The sequence below is a fragment of the Zootoca vivipara genome, chromosome 17 (assembly GCF_963506605.1).
Source record: "Zootoca vivipara chromosome 17, rZooViv1.1, whole genome shotgun sequence".
In the NCBI taxonomy this organism is placed as follows: Eukaryota; Metazoa; Chordata; class Lepidosauria; order Squamata; family Lacertidae; genus Zootoca; species Zootoca vivipara.
The window spans coordinates 37,491,346-37,511,074 of record NC_083292.1 but is presented as its reverse complement, the minus strand read 5'-3'; the positions used below and the strand labels follow the sequence as shown (position 1 = coordinate 37,511,074).

Sequence of the window (19,729 nt, the reverse complement as noted above, 5' to 3'; positions counted from 1 at the left end):
TGTGGATCCAGAATTGGCCTCCACAGTCACTTACAGACTCGCTTTTAAAACTGTGCTTATGGAAGACAATCTGACTCGGCTACGAGGGATCGCCAAAGAAGAAGAAGAAGAAAGGTGTTCTGACTCGGTACACTGCATGTCCCTGTTTCAATCATCCCTTTCATTCAGAACCATGAGGACTAGGGTCTCAGTTCCCATTGCCTGCAGCTCAGTGGCATTGCTGAGAGAGCTGCTGCCAGTCAGTGTAGTCAATACTGAGCTTGACGGGCCACTGCTCTGGCTCAGTTAAAGGTAGCATCTCATGCCCGTGTTCCTAGGTTGCCAGCGCTCTGGTAGAAATCTCCCCCCCTTGCTTTTGTTCCTTCCTTCTCGTTGCACTCGAACCCGCAGCACAGCTATTTTCCTTCCCGAAACGCCTCATTCCTGCCCCAGCCATAAAAAAAACCTACACAGGGAGTGCTTTCTCTCACCCACTTTCACGGCGCACCTCCTGTGCCCTCTGAAAATGTCTTCTGCTTGACAGAAGGTGCCCCGAGGCGGGAGAAGCAATAAATAATACAAACGCCGGGCGCAGTCTCTCTCTCTCTCTCTCTCTCCCCCCCCCCCCCGTTTAGAGCTAAAATTGTCTTTAAGAGGGTGGGGAGAAAGAGCAAATTTCCGCAAGAGAAGCTGGTGATTCACCCAGAGGGTGATTTCTTCTTTTTATGAGGGTCTCTCAGGCAATCTGGAATTAAGAAGTTCAGAAGGACATTCCATTCTCTTTCTCTCGGCCAAAGGTGTAAAAGAGAGGGATTGTGTGCTTGGATCCTGCTAAAGTGTTTCCCATTGGGCCACTGTGAGGACAGGATGCTGGACTGGATGAGCCCCCTGACCTGATATAGCAGGTTCTTTTTCTTCTGTTCCTGTGGAACCTCCAGGTCCAGAGGCAGTCTATCTAGATTCTTAGGTTCATAGGGCATTGGGCCACTATGAGAACAGGAGGCCGGACTAGATAGATCCTCTTCATCCTCATCAAAGAGCTGGGCTCTTACGATGGGCAAATCTGTCCATTTTAGATTCTCTCTGCTTCTTTCTCTTTTTAAAAACAACCTGAAGTGCTCCAGATTTCTGCAAGTTCTCCTGTCAGCCTGGATAGCTCAGAAGGTTAGAGCATGATGCTGATAATGCCAGTGTTGCAGGTTCCATCCCCATACAGGACAGCTGCTTATTTGGTTGGATTAATAGATGATCCTCAGGGTCCATTCCAACTCTATGACTTGCAATCTGTTTGCAATCCCTGCCCCTGCAAAATGTCCTCATGATATTTCATCCACATTTTAGGGCGAAATTCTCCTAAAGCACACATTTTTGCAAATCCATTTTTGCCCGGGGTAAATTGCATATTGCATGCTATTTTTCTTTTGCACAGACACTCTCATACACCCCGGTATTTGCGTTTTTGTTGGAGACCGGCATTGCAAAATGAAGAAACGTCTGAGTTTCAAAAGTTGGCTGTGTTTCATTCCACACTCCTGATTTCTGTCTTTATTTATATGAGATGATGGGCGGATAGGCAATATCAGGGACATGTAGCTCTTTGCTTTACAGTATTTATTTAGAGAATTTGTACCAGGCTCCTCAGCCAAAAGACGCCCCAAATTGCCATACAAACAATCCACCCGAGCAAGACAGTCTCTGCCTGCAACCCTATAATCTAAAAAGACAATGACACACAAGAGGAAAGAGCGCGTGGAGGGCAAAGGGGGTGGGAAGCAGTTCTCATGAAGACCAGGAGGCATTGGGAGACTGGGTAGCTCAGTGGGTAGTATGTTGCTGATAACAGCAGGGTTGCAGGTTCGGTCCCCATGGGGAACAGCTGCGTTGCAGGACTAGAAGCACCCCAGGCTTTCTTCCAACTCTAGAGTTCAATGATTTCAGGCAGAGCTGTATGGAATGAACCCTGCTTCCCATCCCTCCCACTGATGCAGCCTGATGGATTGGGTGCTGGCTGACTGAGCAAAAGAAGCAAAGGCTTCTCAAAATTGGGGCTCTTTCTCTCTCCCGTCAATGGAAAGAACCACTTTGCTGCGTGTTCTGATATTTGACTCCATCCTGGGACTCCGCCAAGCCCATAAAAGTGGCCAAAGGTTTAAGAGGCAAGCTGCTGGTCCACATTTCATCATGCATTCCTCTCTCTCTCTTCCCCCGCTTAATCCCTGGCGCTTTCCTTGATATCATGAAACCCTCCAGCCAGGGAGTGGCAGCTTCAGAGCGGAGCCTTTCGCTTCTGTGCGTGAGGAGGAAAGAATCTCACTGTGCATCTTGTCATGCGGCCTCCTTCACAGGCTTGAGCGAACAGGCAGACGGAGGCTGGCCTTAGGTCGTCCTCAGCGCCACCCAAATAAACAGCATGAGACCCGGCCTGCGGCGAAGGAAGGGCGCCCAAGAGAAGCGTTCCTCCCTCCCTCCCTCCTCCTCGTGCAGCTGCAACACAACAGCCCTGCAGTGCCCCCAGCGGGACTTACTAGCAGGGAGTTGCTGTTCTTCCACTTACTCTTGCGGCTCAGATGGGACGGGGCCTGGCAGTGGCTCTAATGAGATCTCAAGTCAGCTGGCCAAATTGGTCAGGTCTTCTGGGCAGGCACCTGAAGCACCCTTTCTGCATCAGAGAGGTGTCAGACCGGCTTAGAGAAATGGCAAGGCAAACGGGGGCCTTTCTTCACATGGCCCCCACCGGCATGCCCCTTTCCTGCAAAGGCCCAGAATTTCAATTCCTCGGGCCAGCTCCCCAGCTCCAAAAGGCTGCCCCCCCCACCTCAGCCACAGCCCCCAAAGCAGCAGAGTGTGTTCATCAGCTAGTAGGCACCAGGCATCAAGGCTCATGAAACTATGGCACTCGCTCCCTCGGGAGCCACCAACTTGAATGGCTTCAAAAGAGGATTGGACAAATTCACGGAGGACGAGATTCGAGAAAGCTATTGATGGACAGCTACCAGACACGGTGGCTGTGTTCTACCTCCACAGCTGGGAGGGAAAAGTGCTTCCGAATCCCAATTGCAGGATACCACCGGAGGGACGTGAGTTCTTGGGCTTGGATCCTGCTTGCTGGTTTCCCACAGGCAACTGGTTGTCTGGTCGCTGGAATAAATGGGCCACTGGCCTGATCCAGCAGGCTCTTAGTATTCATTGACTCATAGCATTGCAGAGTTCGGAAGATACCCAAGAGTCATCTAGCCTAACCCCCTGCAAGGTAGGAATCTGAGCTGAGCATCACTGCCTCAGACTGGCTTGACTACCCCCTCCCTGGCTTGGAGGGGCCGCCCCTTGTCGTCTGTGCCGCTGACCAGCTCCCCCTTGCGCCTCTTCCCGAGAAGGATGGGGTTTTTCCCTGGGCCGCTGCTGCCGGGGGAGCCTTGCCAAGGGGAGCGCTTCTCCTTTAAAGCAGCCACGTGGGCCCGCCGTTGGTGAGGAGCCTGCCCTGCTTCCCCCCGCCGAGGAGGAGCTGGCGCCGTGTCAGTTTCACCCGCCCAAACGCAGCCTGCTCGCCGGGGAAGAGGAGGGTGTCGGATTCGCCAAGGACCATCCACGCATCCCGCAGGAGGACCCGCAGAGCAGCAGCAGCGGGAGAGAGAAGGAAGGAAGGAAAGAAGGAAGGAAGACAGGCAGACCCGGGAGGGGGACGAAGCCCAGCCAAGCGCATTGCAGCAGCGGGAGGCGAAAGAGGAGCACCAGCCCGATCGCCTCTGCGCTTCTTGCTCCTCACATCGCAGAGCCTGGGGAAGCAGCTTGCCAAGCCGCCCGCCCCCATCCCCAAAAGGAGGGCCCTTCCCTACTACCCTGCAGCCAAACTAACGAACACAAAACGCCTTTTTAAATTTTGGAGAGGGGCGGGGCTTCTGGAGACCTTGCGCCCTGAAACTGCATCTTTTTGCACACCGGGTTCCCTGGGAACTGGAGAGAGGGTTTCTCTCCCCTCCTCCTCCCTCTTTGCGTTTTGACTCTTAAGGCACATCCACACACAAACACCCCTTCACCGGCTCTTGCAGCCCCCCCCCCCCATCGAAAGATCAACACTCCACGCACACCGGTTATTATTTTTATGGGTCACAAAGCGACGTCGCCATGCTCTCCATGTCCAAGACCTCTTTTAAAATTAAGCAACACCAGGATCCAGGGGTAAGTCGGCTTCTGGCGTTGCAACGCTGAAAGGGGTTGGAGAAAGGGGGTTCTGCTGGCGGGGTTAATGGGGGGCGTGTGTGTTGAACGGTGGGGTTTGAGGCTGGGTCCCCCACCCCGTGCTGGAACCATAGGAAATGCTGTTGGATGCTGCCCATGCGTTTTTCACAGACAATTAGTCTAAAAGATTATTTTAATGTTCCAAGAGGTTGGAAAATGCTGGCCATGAATAATGAACTTATGTCATCTAGGGCATCTCTCTCTCTCTCTTATCTATCTAGTTTTCTGAATTAAACTTTGCAGATTTGCTTTTGCTTCAGGGCACAGCCCTTCTGAACACTGTGTGCGCGCCCTACCTTTAAAGCACATTCAAAACACACGCCCCCCCAATAAGAATTCCAGGAACTCTGGTTTACCCCTCAGAGAACTACAGTTCCCAGCACCCGAGGCTGGTTGGGGCTGATGGAAGCACCTTCCAAAGGAGCCCCTTTTTGGAGGCTGTAATGCTTGCGAATAGCAGTTGCTGGGAACTCCAGGAGGGGAGAAGAGGGCTCCTATGCTCAGGACCTGGTCTTGCTTGTGGGTTTCCCATACGCACCTGGTTGTCCACTATGAGAACATGATGCTGGAGAAGATGGGCCATGGGCCTGAGCCAGTGGCCGGGCTCTTCTGAGGTTTTTGTGGAACTTCCAGCTCCAGAGGCAGTCTATCTAGATTCCTAGGATTCCAATGTTCTTAGGGGCATTGAGCCACTGCTGGACTAAATGGGCTCCTGGCCTGATCCAGTAGGGCTCTTCTGATGTCCTTATACTTGCGCAGGAAAAGAAATCCCAGTTAACCTGCCTCCCCCCTGCAAATTAACCATTGATGAATGCAAATGTAAAACCAGCCTTTCAACACACTGACTTCACCTCCTCAAAACCGGGAAATCCCCCCCCTTAAAACCCCACACACCCAATTGCTTGTGGCACCCTTTCTTTTGACAGCCTTAAAAAGCATTGCTTGCATTTAAAGACACGCACACATGTTGCATTGACTTGTGTTTATATAGGATTTTGAGCACAACTTTGCCGAGGGGATTCCCTACGTCTGTTTTCAAACATGTTTCCAAACACAGCATTCTTTCTCCTTGCTTTCCCTTTTAAAGAAAAAAGAAAAAGAAAAAGACCAGCGATAATTTTAGAAGTGGGTGGTTTTTTTTCGCTGTACATAGTGTCCTTGGCCGCTGAGGGCAACTTTCCCATTAATGATTCACAAACTCCCCCCCTTCAAAGTTCCTTCTTTCTTTAAACAAAAACAAACCTTCTCTCCCTCCGTGCCTCTGTCCTGGCTCTCCAGTTGGTAGCTAGGAAACCCGGGTTTGGCTTGAACGCCTCATTCCATTGCTCCAGCAACGACCTAGCTAGCTGCAGGCTTCAAAACTGCTTACTCCAGAGTAGCAGTGGGATCTTGCCGGAACACGAGGCCAGGAAAAAGGGAAAACAGGTTGGAGACAGTGGCTCTGAGCCTTGATGAAAGGGGGCACCGCTTGATTTTTAAAAAATAAAAAATAAAAAGTGATTTATGCATACAATATTTCCTTCAGATGGAATGCATTTCTAAGTTAGGTCTGAGTTTCTTCCTGGTCTCTTGTGATCTGGCTCCCTCTGCCCTTCTGCATTCTTTGCATAGTCATCAAACAATGTTTTTCGAATTGAGGAAGAAAAGAAAAGAATGCAAGGAGGGAGCCAAGTAGCTTGGTTTGCTGATCCCATGAGAAGGGCGCCTGTAGCTCAGCGGGACACAGCACCTGCCTGATCTCAGAAGGCTTCTTCAGGTAGCCCTGCGAAGGTTGCCTGTCTGTGAAACTCTGGAGAACAGTGTAGGACAGGCATCCCCAAACTGCGGCCCTCCAGATGTTTTGGCCTACAACTCCCATGATCCCTAGCTAACAGGACCAGTCTTGGGGAAGATGGGAATTGTAGTCCAAAACATCTGGAGGGCCAAAGTTTGGGGATGCCTGGTGTAGGAGATATTGGGCTAGAGGGACCCCAATGGCCTGCCTTGCCACAGCTTGTTCATATTTGAACCAGCTCTTTATTCTGAACTCATGAGGACTAGGGTATTTTAAAGACTGTAGTTCAGCACTTGCACTGCATGCAGAAGGTCCCAGGTTCATTCCCGACCTCTCCAGGTAGCGGAGAGACCTGGTGGATCTGAAATCCCATAGAGCCATTGCTGCCAGTCAGTGTGGGCAGACCTGAGCTACATGGGCCAATGGTCTGATTCAGGATAAGGCAGCTTCCATACACAGTCGTACCTTGGATCCCAAACACCTAGCGAGTCGAACGTTTTGGCTCCCGAATGCCGCAAACCCAGAACGGAGTATTCTGGTTTGCGAATGTTCTTTGGAACCCGAACGTCCAACGTGACTTCTGTGGCTTCCGATTGGCTGCAGGAGCTTCCTGCAGCCAATCGGAAACCATGCCTTGGTTTCCGAATGTTTTGGAAGTCAAATGGGTTTCCGGAACGGATTCTGTTTGACTTCTGAGGTACGACTATCTATCTATCTATCTATCTATCTATCTATCTATCTATCTATCTAGATAGATAGATAGATAGATAGATTTATTAAAACTTTTCACATTACAATAAAAAACAAACTACTGTAAACAAAAAAAGTAGAAAAAAGAAATAATAAAAACAATAATATATTTATTTATTTATGCCCCGCCCATCTGGCTGGGTTTCCCCAGCTACTCTGAGCGGCTCCCAACAGAATATTAAAAACATGATAAAACATCAAATATTAAAAAGTTCCCTAAACAGGGCTGCCTTCAGATGTCTTCTAAAAGTCAGATAGTTGTTTATTTCCTTGACATCTGATGGGAGGGCATTCCACAGGGTGGGCGCCACCACCGAGAAGGCCCTCTGCCTGGTTCCCTGTAACTCGGCTTCTCGCAGGGAGGGAACCACCAGAAAGCCCTTGGAGTTGGACCTCAGTGTCTGGGCTGAACAAAGAAAAGAGCTAGATCAGGCATCCCCAAACTGCGGCCCTCCAGATGTTTTGGCCTACAACTCCCATGATCCCTAGCTAACAGGACCAGTGGTCAGGGATGATGGGAATTGTAGTCCAAAACATCTGGAGGGCCGAAGTTTGGGGATGCCTGAGCTAGAAGAATACAGAGTCCCCTCTCACGGATGTAGCCAAACTTTTATCCCACAGAGAAGGATGCAGGCAGCTTCCTGTAGGAAAGGAGGAATGAGTGTTTTGCTCTCGCCTGAGGTGTATGGTGACAAGGAAAGGCAGGTGCTCTCCTTCCACCTGCATAAGGATTAAACTGGTGACCTCCCTATGCAAAGCGGAGACCCCTCCACCACTGAGCAAACAGCCTTTGGGGTGAGGTGTCCTCTTCCTTCGCGATTCAGCAGCTCACAATGTTCAGCCACAGGAAGCCTACCAATGTTCCCAATCTCCTCCTTCTTGCAGGGGGTTGGACGAGAGGAGTCTTGGGTCCTTTGCTACGATTCTCCTCCTCCTCCCCCTCCTTTTTCCTCCTGAAAGGCACCAGGCCAGCAAACGTGCCAATAACAAAACAACGTTGAAAAATTCTAAATACTGGGATCTCAGGGTTGCCAGTAGCAGGTGCTTTTCAGCCACCTGGGAAAATGGAGATGTTTCACCATCCCTTCTGAAGGCCAGTCTTGAAGGGCACAGATGCACCTTGCCAGGGATGGAATCCCAATACTGCCAGTAGTGTCAGGCCAATAGTGTCAGGCTGGGGGCATTCTCAGCCCTAACAACTCAGGGCCGCAATACCTCAAGGACCGACTCTTTCCATATGAACCTACCCAGACCCTGAGATCACCTTCTGAGGCCCTCCTTTGTGTTCCTCCTCCTCGAGAGGTCCGGAGGGTGGCAACACGAGAACGGGGCCTTCTCTGCAGTGGCTCCCCATCTGTGGAATGCTCTCCCCAGGGAAATTCGCCTGGCGCCTTCATTGTACACCTTTAGGCGCCAGGCAAAAACGTTCCTTTTCAACCAGGCTTTGGGTTGATCTGATTACACCTTTTTTAAATGTGGTGGGTTTTTTGTGTGGTGGTGGGGTTATTGGGTTGTTGTTTTTATTTTGTATTTTGCGGTTTTATATCTTGCTTTTATCCTGTGAACCGCCCTGAGACCCCCCGGGTATAGGGCAGTATATAAATTAGGGCGGTATATAAATTCAATAAATTATTATTATTATTATTATTATTATTGGAGTAATTTTGTTGTTCCCGCAAGGGGACAATGACAATAAAGATATCTTACATCTTTATTATTATTATTATTATTATTATTATTATTATTATTATTATTATTACCTGGAGATACCAGCGGGACCAGGGACCTTCTGCATGCCAAGCAGGTGCCCTGCCACAGAGCCACGTCCCCTTGGCAAAATGAAGAGGGACAGAAAGTCTCGCAAACAGCCAGGGCCTCCTGCTAAAAAATAATAATCCCAGAGACCCAGAAGGGAGAGGAAGGAAATAAGCGTGAACTTTGCAAAATCCATAGCTAGGCTCTTCCCTCGCCCTGCCACTTAAGAACATCGGAATGACTCCATATTTTCCTGATGGATCAAAGGTCCCGGCCAGCCAAACGCTGTAGCACCTCTGCTCACCCCCCCCTTTTCTCCTTGCAGACGAAGGGTCCAAAGTCCCCCGACATGAGTGACAAGAGGAACAAATCCTGCCACGCTCTCCAATGCATCCCAGGTATTCCGATTTTACTTTATTTCTCAACCCTCTTTCATGCGATCCCAAACATTAAAGCACAACGCCTCGTTTAAAGACGACTCAGTGTTGTATAAAACACCAGGTCCCAAGGAACGGGTTGATATTGAGAGGTGGGGATAGAGAATGGAGGACGACGGTGCGCTATATAGAGATGTGGTCATCTAACCCCCCCCCCCTGCCGCCCCCCAAAAAGGATATTGCAGAGCTGGGAAAAGGTTCAGAAAAGGGCAACGAGGAAATGGACGACAAGAGGTGTCCAAAATGATATATGGTGCAGAGAGAGCGAACAGAGAATTTTTTTCCCCCTACTGGACATCCAAGGAATGTTGGAAGATTCAGGACAGTTAAAAGGAAGCCATTCTTCACACAGCACAGAGTTGAACTACGGAACTCACTGCCTCATGAGGCCGTGACGGCCACCCAGCTGGATTGCTTTGAAAGAGGGTTAGAAATATTCATAGAGGGGACTATCGATGGTTACTAACCCTGATGGCTGACCTCTGCCTCCGCAGCTGTGCTGTCTTGTGTGCGAATCCTGAATTGCAAGTTACCCTCAGAGGCATCTGGTTGGCCACTGTGGAAACAGGATTCTGGCCTGATCCAGCAGGCTCTCCTTATGTTTTTAAGTCATTCCTTAAAGAAACATGCACCGTTCTTTGGCTACGATCCCATGGGGAGGTAGAACTTTCCCCATGGGCGTGCATGGAGGAATTTGTCGTGTGTGTGTGTGTGTTGCAAGGAGGGGTCTCCCCTCCCCGCCCGCTTTGCTGTGTTGCTGTTTTTCTGAGAAAGAGAAAGGCTTTGTTGGGTCTTTTATTTGAATACAAGCTTGGGGCGACCCCCCATGAGGGAGCCACAAAGGGTTAAGGCTTCCTTTTCATGCTCGAATGCAGCTGTCCAAAGGCATTCTTGTGGGACACTGGGAAGAGAAGGGAAGGGCAGCTATTGGAGCAGATGGACCCCCCTGCAGGCACCACTGGGCCACATGGTCCAGTCAGCCGGGGAAGTCACCCGTGAACAGGGAGAAATGGCTCTGGAAGAAGAGCGCTGCAGGGACAAGCTTCTCTGCCCCCTCTCCCATTGCTCGGATTTGAGGAGGGGGATTCTGTCGGGTTTTATTTCCTTTTGTTGTTTAGTCGTTTAGTCGTGTCCGACTCTTCGTGACCCCATGGACCAGAGCACACCAGGCACTCCTGTCTTCCACTGCCTCCCGCAGTTTGGTCAGACTCATGTTGGTGGCTTTGAGAACATTGTCCAACCATCTCATCCTCTGTCGTCCCCTTCTCCTTGGGCCCTCCATCTTTCCCAACATCAGGGTCAGGGCAGTCTCGAGCAGGTCGGGCGCCCTGGTGCTGAGGCGCGGAGATCGCTCCGGCGCCCCCCCTCGCAGCGCGCAGCATGGCTTCCGTGCGGCTTTGCCGCGCAGCACCCCGCCTGCCGGCCCGGTGCCCTGGCACCCTGCGCCACCGGAACTACACCTAGAGCCGGCCCTGATCAGGGTCTTTTCCAGGGAGTCTTCTCTTCTCATGAGGTGGCCAAAGTCTTGGAGCCTCAGCTTCACGATCTGTCCTTCCAGTAAGCACTCAGGGCTGATTTCCTTCAGAATGGAGAGGTTTGATCTTCTTGCAGTCCATGGGACTCTCAAGAGTCTCCCCCAGCACCACAATTCAAAAGCATCCATTCTTCGGCGATCAGCCTTCTTTATGGTCCAACTCTCACTTCCATACACTTCTATACGGACCTTTGTAGGCAAGGTGATGTCTCTGCTTTTTAAGATGCTGTCTAGGTTCGTCCTTATACAGTCTAAGTTATTTCCTTATACAGTGCTAAAAATATGCCCCACGACAGTTTTATAGCAATAGTCTGCACAACAAGATAGAGAGGGTCAAATGATATTCAAAGAGCGTCAAGAGGTCAGGATGCAGTAGGGGTCTTTGAGCGGCTACTTGGGGTGTTTTGAAGCTCCACGCTCTTATCTTTGGATTATTAAACTGTGGAACTCATGGCCACAGGAGGCAGCAACAGCCAGCAACTTGGATGGCTTTAGAAGAAGATTGGACAGTTTCAAGGAGGAGGCAAGGACTGGCCCATGGCTACCATCTAGCTGCCTATACTCTGCTTTCCCTGCCAGAGGCAGAAATGCTTCTGAATTCCCGTTGGTGGGAATCGTTGTGCTTTGGGTCCTGCCCAGGGGCAACTGATTGGCCACTGTGAGAACGGAGTGCTGAGCTAGATCTTTACACAGTCTGGTCCAATCTTTGGCCCGATCCAAAGATTGGACCAGACTGTGTAAAGATGAGAGCCAGTGTGGTGTAATGGATAGAGTGCCGAACCAGGAGCTGGGAGAGGCCAGGTTTCAAATCCTCACCCAGTCATGAAGCATGCTGGGTGTGACTTCAGGCCAGTCTCTGCTTCTCTCAACCTGGCCTACCTCTCAGGGTTGTTGGGAGGATTAAATGAGGTTGGGGTGGGGGCAGAACCATGTACACACTATCCTGAGCTCCTTGGAAGAAAAGGTGGGTGTAAATGGAACAGATAAATAATACAGTGGTACCTCTGGTTGTGAACGGGATCTGTTCCAGATGCCCGTTCGCAACCTGAAAAGGCCGCACCCTGAAGCGCCACGTCTGCGCAGGCGCGTGATATAATTCGGCGCTTATGCGCACACGCTGAACCCGGAAGTAACCCGTTCCAGGACTTCTGGGTTCGGCGCATCTGTATCTCGAAAAGGCACATCCTGAAGCAGATGTAACATGAGGTATGGCTGTAATGAATAGACAATCCAGCTCCTTATTTGCATTGTACTAAAATGAGCTTTCAGCTGTGTACAAAAATAGCAAGAAATACTCGAGAGCAACAGTAAGACACATTTCAAGCCATAGTCTATTTCGAGTTCTTACAGGCGATTGCTGATTCCTTTGTGGGGTGGGCAGTGGGAGACAATGTTTTATATTCCTGGATTCCAGTTTGTATGTTTAAGTGCACTTCATCTTTCTGGGAAGAGCTGGGAGCTGTTGCGATTCTTCCAGCTCGATGAGTCTTCCTTCATAAGGGGGGGTAGGGAGTGCTTCTGGTTTCCAAATGTGTTTCGGTATGCAAAACAAGCTGAAACTTGTATTATTAGCACAAGACAGGAGCTATTTGGATATCATTTGTGTGTGTTTTTAAAAGAGTGGCCATGTTAGAAGATGCCTCACGGGGCTGGAGAGAGTTTGTTATTATCGCTTCTGATGCTGGGGATTGAATTAGGTAGAAAGTGGGCCACTCAACTTGCCATAATGCAGTGATGAAATCCCTAGAGGTTAGGCGAGAAGACACCCAGGAGGAAAAGGTGGGCAGGCACCTCTTTGCAGTAGAAGAGATTTTCTTTCATTCTTTATTTGCAGAGGCAGGCTTTTCTTGCTTATGGGCTCCATGACTTGTTTATTTATTTAGCACATTTATATTCCACTTTTTCCTCCAAGTAGCTCTGGGTCGCAGACATGGTTCTCTTCACCCTCACAACAGCCCTATGAGGTAGGTTAGGCTGAGGGGCCTAGTTGGGGGGATTCGAACCCTGGTCTCTCCAAGGTCCTAGTCGAACACATTAGCCACTAGGAATGGATGTCTGCAAGGGTGTTTGTGGAAGGGGGAACCCAGAATGTCAGTATTTTGTGGCAGGAACTCGAGCATGTTCTGGAAAGGCAGATTTGCACTGTTGAAGTCACACACAAAAAATTAAATTAACATGCGGGGAAGGAGAAACTTGCTTTGTCTTCCCTGTGCACCTTTTTGGAGGCGAGAGAGGCGTATTTGGAAACAGCAGTGGGGGGAAGGAAGTGCTTGCGTGGCAAATGATTAACTAGAGTGGGGCCTTAGTAGAAAAAAGGCAGCCGACTTGGTGTCTCTGAAGAAGTCGGGGCTTTGCTCTCAGTGAAGGAGTCCTGCCTGCCCTTGTCGCTTGGACACCTGGGGGTTGTAACAGCCCTAGAGGGCAAACACTGACTGAATGCTTTCCTGCTTGGCAAAGGCATTGCATGGCGATTGGGAACCTGGCTAGGTGAACAGGAAGGAGGAGCAAGGAGAGGGGGAACTTCAGAACTGGAGTCCCCATCTGCCTTGTCACCCCTAGAAATCCCCTACGGGTTTCCCCAGCACCTCCTGATTTTTAAAAAGTAAAGAATGAGGATCTTTTTTTTGCCTTGCTGTTTAGTTGGATGGATTGCCTACTTTGGGGGAAATGCTGCCTGCTTGGGTTTTTTTTTTCTCGGTCTGCATTTTATTTGGAGTGTGTATATGAACAGTCTTCTGGATCATGGTGTCTGTGAGGAACCTGCAAGCTGGATCAGAGCCCAAGGTCACTTTCCTCTCCTGAGGTTTCGGGCAACTGGCATTCAGAAGCACTGTGGGGGCAGAGCATAGCCACTGTGGCTAGGAGATGAGTTAGAAAAGACCACGAGCATCTGCTCCATGAATTTGTCCAATCCTTTTTTAAAGCCATCTCTTTTGGTGGCCAACACTGCTTCCCATGGCAGGGAGTTTCCGTAGCTTAACTATGCATTTGTTAAGTAGGAATTTTGCCTTTTGGGGGTTACCTTCTGAGCACCACCAGTTTTTCTTCTGTGAAATGGGTATTTCTGGATGACAGTGACAACTCTCTTCGATTTCCAGATGTGCCAAAAGGTCAAGGTATACACACACACACACACACACACACACACACACACACACACACACACAGGTGGGGGAAGCTGGGAAGAAATAAGAGCTTCTCTCTCCTTTTCTCTTCTCCAGGAGTTTCTGAAAGTTTTCTGTGCAACCTCCCATTGCACAGTGTTTCTCCCAAGTCCCCTTCATTGTGAATTCTATCCTGCAGGCGAATATATTCGAGAAGAGGCAGCTCACGTGCGGAAAAGCATCCCTTCTCGAGATGGAGAAGCGAGGTACATCCCAGGCACCCTGTATTGCACCAACCTGAGAGTGGCTTTCTTACCAGACCCCTCTCCAAACACAGAGGTGAGTTGCCCGGTGGGTTTCTGCAATGCTGCCTTGTCCAGAAAAGAAGAGAGTAGCTTCTTTAAAGCAAGTCAGACCATTGGTCTATCACAGAACCCTTCCCTTAAAAACAAGGCAAGATTCCAGACCTCAAGATTTTTTTTGGGGGGGGGGAGGGAACTTGATTTAAATTGGAACGGCCTTATACTGATAATCGGTGCATCTAGTTCAGGACTGTCTGCACTGGCTGGCAGCAGCTGCCCCTGGTTTCAGGCAGGGGATTTCCCCAGCCCTTCATGGAAATGCCACCAAGTTTAAAATAATGCTAAGATTCTAGTCCTCATGGTTCTGAATCAAGGGCTGAGTCAGACCCCTCTGGTCCATCTAGCTCAGTACCATCTACACTGACTGGCAGCAGTAGCTTTCCAGGATTTCGGCCAGGCATCTCCACCTAGAGATGTCTTCAGGGACTGAACCTTCTGCTTGAAAGGCAGGTGTCCCACCACTGAGTTACAGCTCTTTCCCTTAAATAGTTTCCACTGATTCTGGAATAAAATGTCGTAGCCTGAGCCAGACCACAGCAGCAACTCTCTGGAGTTTTAGGTAGGGTTTCTCCCCCTAGTCCAATCTGGAGATGCCGGTGATGACTGAACCTGGGACCTTCTGCTTGAAAGGGGAAAGCTCCCTCCCCAAAATGAAGGCATGCTAGGCGCCGTAAACCCGGCTGAGAGCAATTCCTCTCTTTTTCTCCAGGACTGTTCCTGCCAAACTTTCATGCACAGCGACTACGATGTTGCCCTCCCTTGCATCGGGAGACTGCTTGCCGGTAAGGTTAAGAGGGCTGCCTTAAATCATCTTATTCCGTCCTTGATTGTAAGCCCCTCGGGGCAGAGACCTCTGATCTTGCTGTAACCCTGTAAACCTGCCATTTGTGTGCCTGGTGCTCCCCTCCATCGCTGCTATTAACTCTTCAGGTCCTTCTGGCTCCTTTCCCCTGTAGTTAACACACGGCTTCTGCTTTTCTTACCCCCCCCCCAAAGTCAACAGCTTCACAAAGGCTAAAGTGCTCACTAGTACCTCGACCCTGAAGTTCATCCCAGAGGAGCTGATCATCTGCTGCCGGGATTTCCGGGTGCTGCGGTTCCGGTTCCACGACAGCGGCTTAGAGCCTCAGGCCTTCCGGGTGAGTTGCGGGGAGGGGGAGACACAGAATTCAGCAGCGGAGGGAGAAAGAGAGAGAGAAAGAGAAATCGTAGAGATGATGTTGGAGAACAGAAACAGGAAACAAAAATTGCCACTGCCCACATGTCTGGAACAGAAGCCATTCCAGAGGCTCAGCTGGCGATTGCTGTTGTTTTCGGGCTGCAGGCAAATACAGTGCCAATTACAGTGGTACCTCGGGAGTCGGACAGAATCCATTCTGGAAGTCCATTCGACTTCCAAAACGTTTGGAAGCCAAGGCGCGGCTTCTGATTGGCTGTAGGAAGCTCCTGCAGCCAATCGGAAGTTGCAGAAGTCGTGTTGGACATTCGGGTTCCAAAGAACATTTGCAAGCTGGAGCACTCACTTCCAGGTTTGCAGGGAGCCAAAACGTTTGACTCGCAAGGTGTTTGACTTCCGAGGCACGACTATATGTTTGTATTGTTCTTCCTCGGCACTGAAATGAACGGGGTGGACAATGCAATTTAACCTATTAATTACGGCAAACGATGCAAATGGCGTAATCCTTGCCGTGGCGGACAGCGAGACAAATCAGGTTGCTTTTGGCAGAAGACAAACTGCAGCGGACCAGAAGCAGCGGGGAATGCAGGGCGGAACGGAAATTGGCACCTTCTTGCATCCCTGTTATTGCCTGGGTCCAGGTGGTGTAAGGCTGGCATCGCTCAGGAGCCGGCCCTGCCGAGAGGCAGAGTGAGTCAGAGGATAAGTGTGGGGGATTGCTCTGTGTTTGTTTCTGGTGTCTGGTGCTGTGTACTGGATTTTTCACAGACGTAAACCAGATTCAATGGGGAAAGGGAGGTGTTGGCATCTGGGTGAGGGTGATGTCATGGGCAGATGTTAGGCAAAACGCAGGCGAATGAGTTGCACCAAGTCCACAAAAAGCAGCCATGTGGAAGCCCCTGTTATCTCACGGCAGGCCTAAGGAAAGGTGAGGGCTGCTGCACATCAGGGGCTAAATGTGGCTTCTCTTGCCAGCCCTTGGAAGTCTCTGCAGACCACATGCCTGACTAGCCCTGGTTAGCATCTTTCTTGAGGAATAGAGGGATAGAGGTATAGAGAGATGTAGAAAGCAGTCCAATTTTTATTTGTTGTAATTAGATTTTGTTTTTGATATTTATTTACACTTACACGTCTTTTGTTTTCCTGTATGTTTTAAAATGTGTGTATGTGTAAATAAAATAAGTTTATTTGTTTTCTCAGATTAAAATTTTACAGTCACATATCGAACATACAGGGACGCAGGTGGCGCTGTGGGTTAAACCACTGTGCTGCTTGGGCTTGCCGATCAGAAGGTCGGCGGTTCGAATCCCCGCGACAGGCTGAGCTCCCGTTGCTCGGTCCCAGCTCCTGCCAACCTAGCAGTTCGAAAGCACACAGTGCAAGAAGATAAATAGGTACCGCTCTGGCGGGAAGGTAAATGGTGTTTCTGTGTGCTGCTCTGGTTCCGCCAGAAGCGCCTTAGTCATGCTGGCCACATGACCCGGAAAAACTATCTGTGGAAGTGGACAAACGCTGGCTCCCTTGGCCTTTAAAGCGAGATGAGCGCCATAACCCCAGAGTCGTTTGCGACTGGACTTAATTGTCAGGGGTCCCTTTAGCTTTACTATCGAACATACAACATTAAAAACAAGATTCCAAGGAATCTCTTGGACTTTCATCCTCCCCTTTGTTTACAGTGGTTTTTAAGATAGGTTATAAATTTTCCCCATTCCTTATTAAAATTTTGGTCTTCCTGATTTCTGATTCTTCTGGTCATTTTTGCCATTTTGGCGTAATCCACCAACTTGGTCTGCCATTCTTCTCTGCTAGGGAATTTACTGTATCTTCTTTCCATCTCTGGGCCAATAACACCCACGCAGCCGTGGTCGCATACATAAATTGTATTTTCTTCTCCCTTGGGATTTCGGCATCTAGAATTCCTAAAAGGAAGGCTTCAGGGTGCCCCCCCCCAAAGTTATTTTAAGCATTTCCCCCCCCCCAACTCATTATATATCATTTCCCAGAATTATTTTAGTACCTTACATTTCCACCACATATGATAAAAGGTGCCTAATGTGTGTGTATATATATGTGTTTTAAAGAAACTAGCCAACTGTACAAAGATAAAATATGCAAAATTGCTTTGGCCACTTTTGCCTCTGACCCTGCCCACCTCTGGAATGCGCCCCCCCCCCCCGAAGCTTGCCCAGAAGGGAATGTGGCCCTCTGCTGGGCTTAACCCTCTCCCTGCCATGCTGTTCCAGGTCTCCATGGCTATTGCTCAGGCTCACGAGAGCAGCGCCAGGGATGGCTCCTACGAAGATGCTGCCCTGAAGAACTTGAGTGAGTCCAGCTGGCCGAGGGGGAGGGAGACGCTGGCTGCCTTGAGGGTCTGCGGGTGATGGAGCCTTATGCCTCTTTTGCCACTGCAGGGAACTGCCAGCCGAATCAGGAGGAGGAGGTGCTGGAGGAGGAAGAGGAGAAGAAGGAGGATGGGTCCCCAACGCTCTTGTTCCAGACCCTCCGGGACTGGGAGAAGGAGCTGCAGAGACTCGGAGCTGCGGGCTGGCGGGTCAGCTCTGTCAATGAGCGCTTTGACATGTCCACCAGGTGTAATATATGGCCTATGGGGTTGGTTTTCTGGGAAGGAGGTGGCGGGGAGGGACCCTAGACAGTACTGAGCCAGATGTCACAATGGGGGTGTGACTGTTTTAAGGCAGCTCTCTGTGTCCCTACTTGAATTGGTGCTACCTTCTGAGGACTAGGATTCTAGGACCAGAATGAGAACGGTGGGATGTGAAATCACTATAGCAGTCAAGTACAACATTTCCTGTTTGCCCAGAGTTGACACACAGGGGGATGTTGCTTCAGCCAGGAGGACTTCCTGTCACACCTGTCTGGAGCATCCTCTGCCTGCGTGCGCGTGACCAGGGAGACCCCATAAAAGGGCTGGTCACGCAGCCACCTTCCATTCTCCATGCTACTCCTTCTCTTGACCTTCCTTCTCTTGATGCTACTCTCTTGATGTTCTTTTGCTGTCTGCTGGCTCTCAGCCAGCAGCACATGGGCTTAATCCCCATATGGGATGAACCCAAACTCTCTTCTGTAACTACAAGCTAAAGCCTGCCTTCAGGGAACCTACTGTGAACTGAATGTGAGAAAACTTCTTATTACTTTTCATAGAAGACTGTTGTGTCTTTATTCTTTTAAGAGGGAATTAAAGGGGAATTTACCAGGGACAAATCCAATCTGGACAAGCCAGACTGGATTGCTTAACTCAAGAGATTCAGACGAATCTACCAACTAGCTTCCTGCAATAGACAGGGGAATGTACTCTGCTACTAGCTTGCTAGCTTGAGTGAGGAAGGATAATATTTAATCAATATATCCTCTCCTGCTACCCACAACATTCTCACAAGAACTAGAATCTTAATTTATGCATAGGACAAGGGTCGTAGCTCAATGACAGAACATCTGCTTCACATGCAGAATGGCCCCAATGACATTTCCAGGTAGGGCTGGGAATGCCCCCCTCCCCACCTGAAAAGCCCAGGGAGGCATTGCTGCCTGTCAGTCTAGATAAGATTGAAGGAGAGGAACTCAAATGGTTTGGCTCTGTAAAAGTCTGCCTCTTCTTTTCCTTGTCAACGTGCCTCTTCCTCTCTCTGCAGCCTCCCCAAATATTTGTGGGTCCCCAGTTGGTTTCTGGACAATGAGCTGAAGAGGGCCTTTGTCCATTTTAACGAAAGACGCATCCCGGTGAGCAACCTGAGCATGCTTGGGTGGTGGGTGGGGGATGTCTTAAATGGCGTACATGACTCCCAACCCCCAAATCCAGCAAAATGCATCACAGGGAATCCCATTCAGCTCGTTCCCTCTTCCGTCCCCCAGAGGCTGTGCTGGCATCACCCAGGAGGCAGCGATCTCCTTCGAGCAGCCAGCTTCCATCCCGATTCAGACCCAGAGAAGGAAGACATGAGGTACGTTGCTGGGGGGGGAGAGAGGGGGGCTGTGGGAGAGACGGGGGTCCCTGCCCTCAAAAGCGCTTCCAGTCTTGGGGAATTTCCAGGCCACTTATATTTTTTTATTATACCTGCCCAGGTTTATTACACCTGCCCACAGGCTTGCCATTTTAAACACCGCCTCGGAAGGTTTCCGACTCCACCTCTCAGAGATTATTTAGCTGCCATCACTGTTCTGCACATAGCTGCCAAGTTTTCCCTTTTCTCACGAGGAAGCCTATTCAGCATAAGGGAAAATCCCTTGAAAAAAAGGGATAACTTGGCAGCTATGGTTCTGCAGCAGGGGGTTGGGCTAGATGGCCCCTGGGGACCCTTCCAACTCTACAAATCTATGATTCTATATCAGGGGTAGGCAACCTAAGGCCTGGGGGCCGGATGCAGCCCAATCGCCTTCTCAATCTGGCCCGCGGACGGTCCGGGAATCAGTGTGTTTTTACATGAGTAGAATGTGTGCTTTTATTTAAAATGCATCTCTGGGTTATTTGTGGGGCATAGGAATTCGTTCATATTTATTTTTCAAAATATAGTCTGGCCCACCAAATGGTCTGAGGGACAGTGGACCGGCCCATGGCTTAAAAAGGTTGCTGACCCCTGTTCTATATACAAGGGGAAAGGGACAG

At 49.9% G+C, this 19,729-nt stretch overlaps 1 protein-coding gene across 1 annotated transcript in view; it reads left to right on the top strand.

The window, feature by feature from the left end:
* Nucleotides 1-3,275: 3,275 nt before the first annotated feature.
* The window catches only part of MTMR11 (myotubularin related protein 11), a 29,855-nt gene continuing 13,401 nt past the window's right edge, over nucleotides 3,276-19,729 (top strand). The window contains exons 1-9 of the mRNA XM_035097948.2: nucleotides 3,276-4,155; nucleotides 8,820-8,892; nucleotides 13,769-13,908; nucleotides 14,641-14,713; nucleotides 14,928-15,070; nucleotides 17,352-17,430; nucleotides 17,520-17,697; nucleotides 18,759-18,846; nucleotides 18,979-19,067. Of these exons, the coding sequence (XP_034953839.2) occupies nucleotides 4,102-4,155; nucleotides 8,820-8,892; nucleotides 13,769-13,908; nucleotides 14,641-14,713; nucleotides 14,928-15,070; nucleotides 17,352-17,430; nucleotides 17,520-17,697; nucleotides 18,759-18,846; nucleotides 18,979-19,067 (917 nt within the window). The 5' untranslated portion in view covers nucleotides 3,276-4,101. The remainder of the gene's footprint in view (nucleotides 4,156-8,819; nucleotides 8,893-13,768; nucleotides 13,909-14,640; nucleotides 14,714-14,927; nucleotides 15,071-17,351; nucleotides 17,431-17,519; nucleotides 17,698-18,758; nucleotides 18,847-18,978; nucleotides 19,068-19,729) is intronic.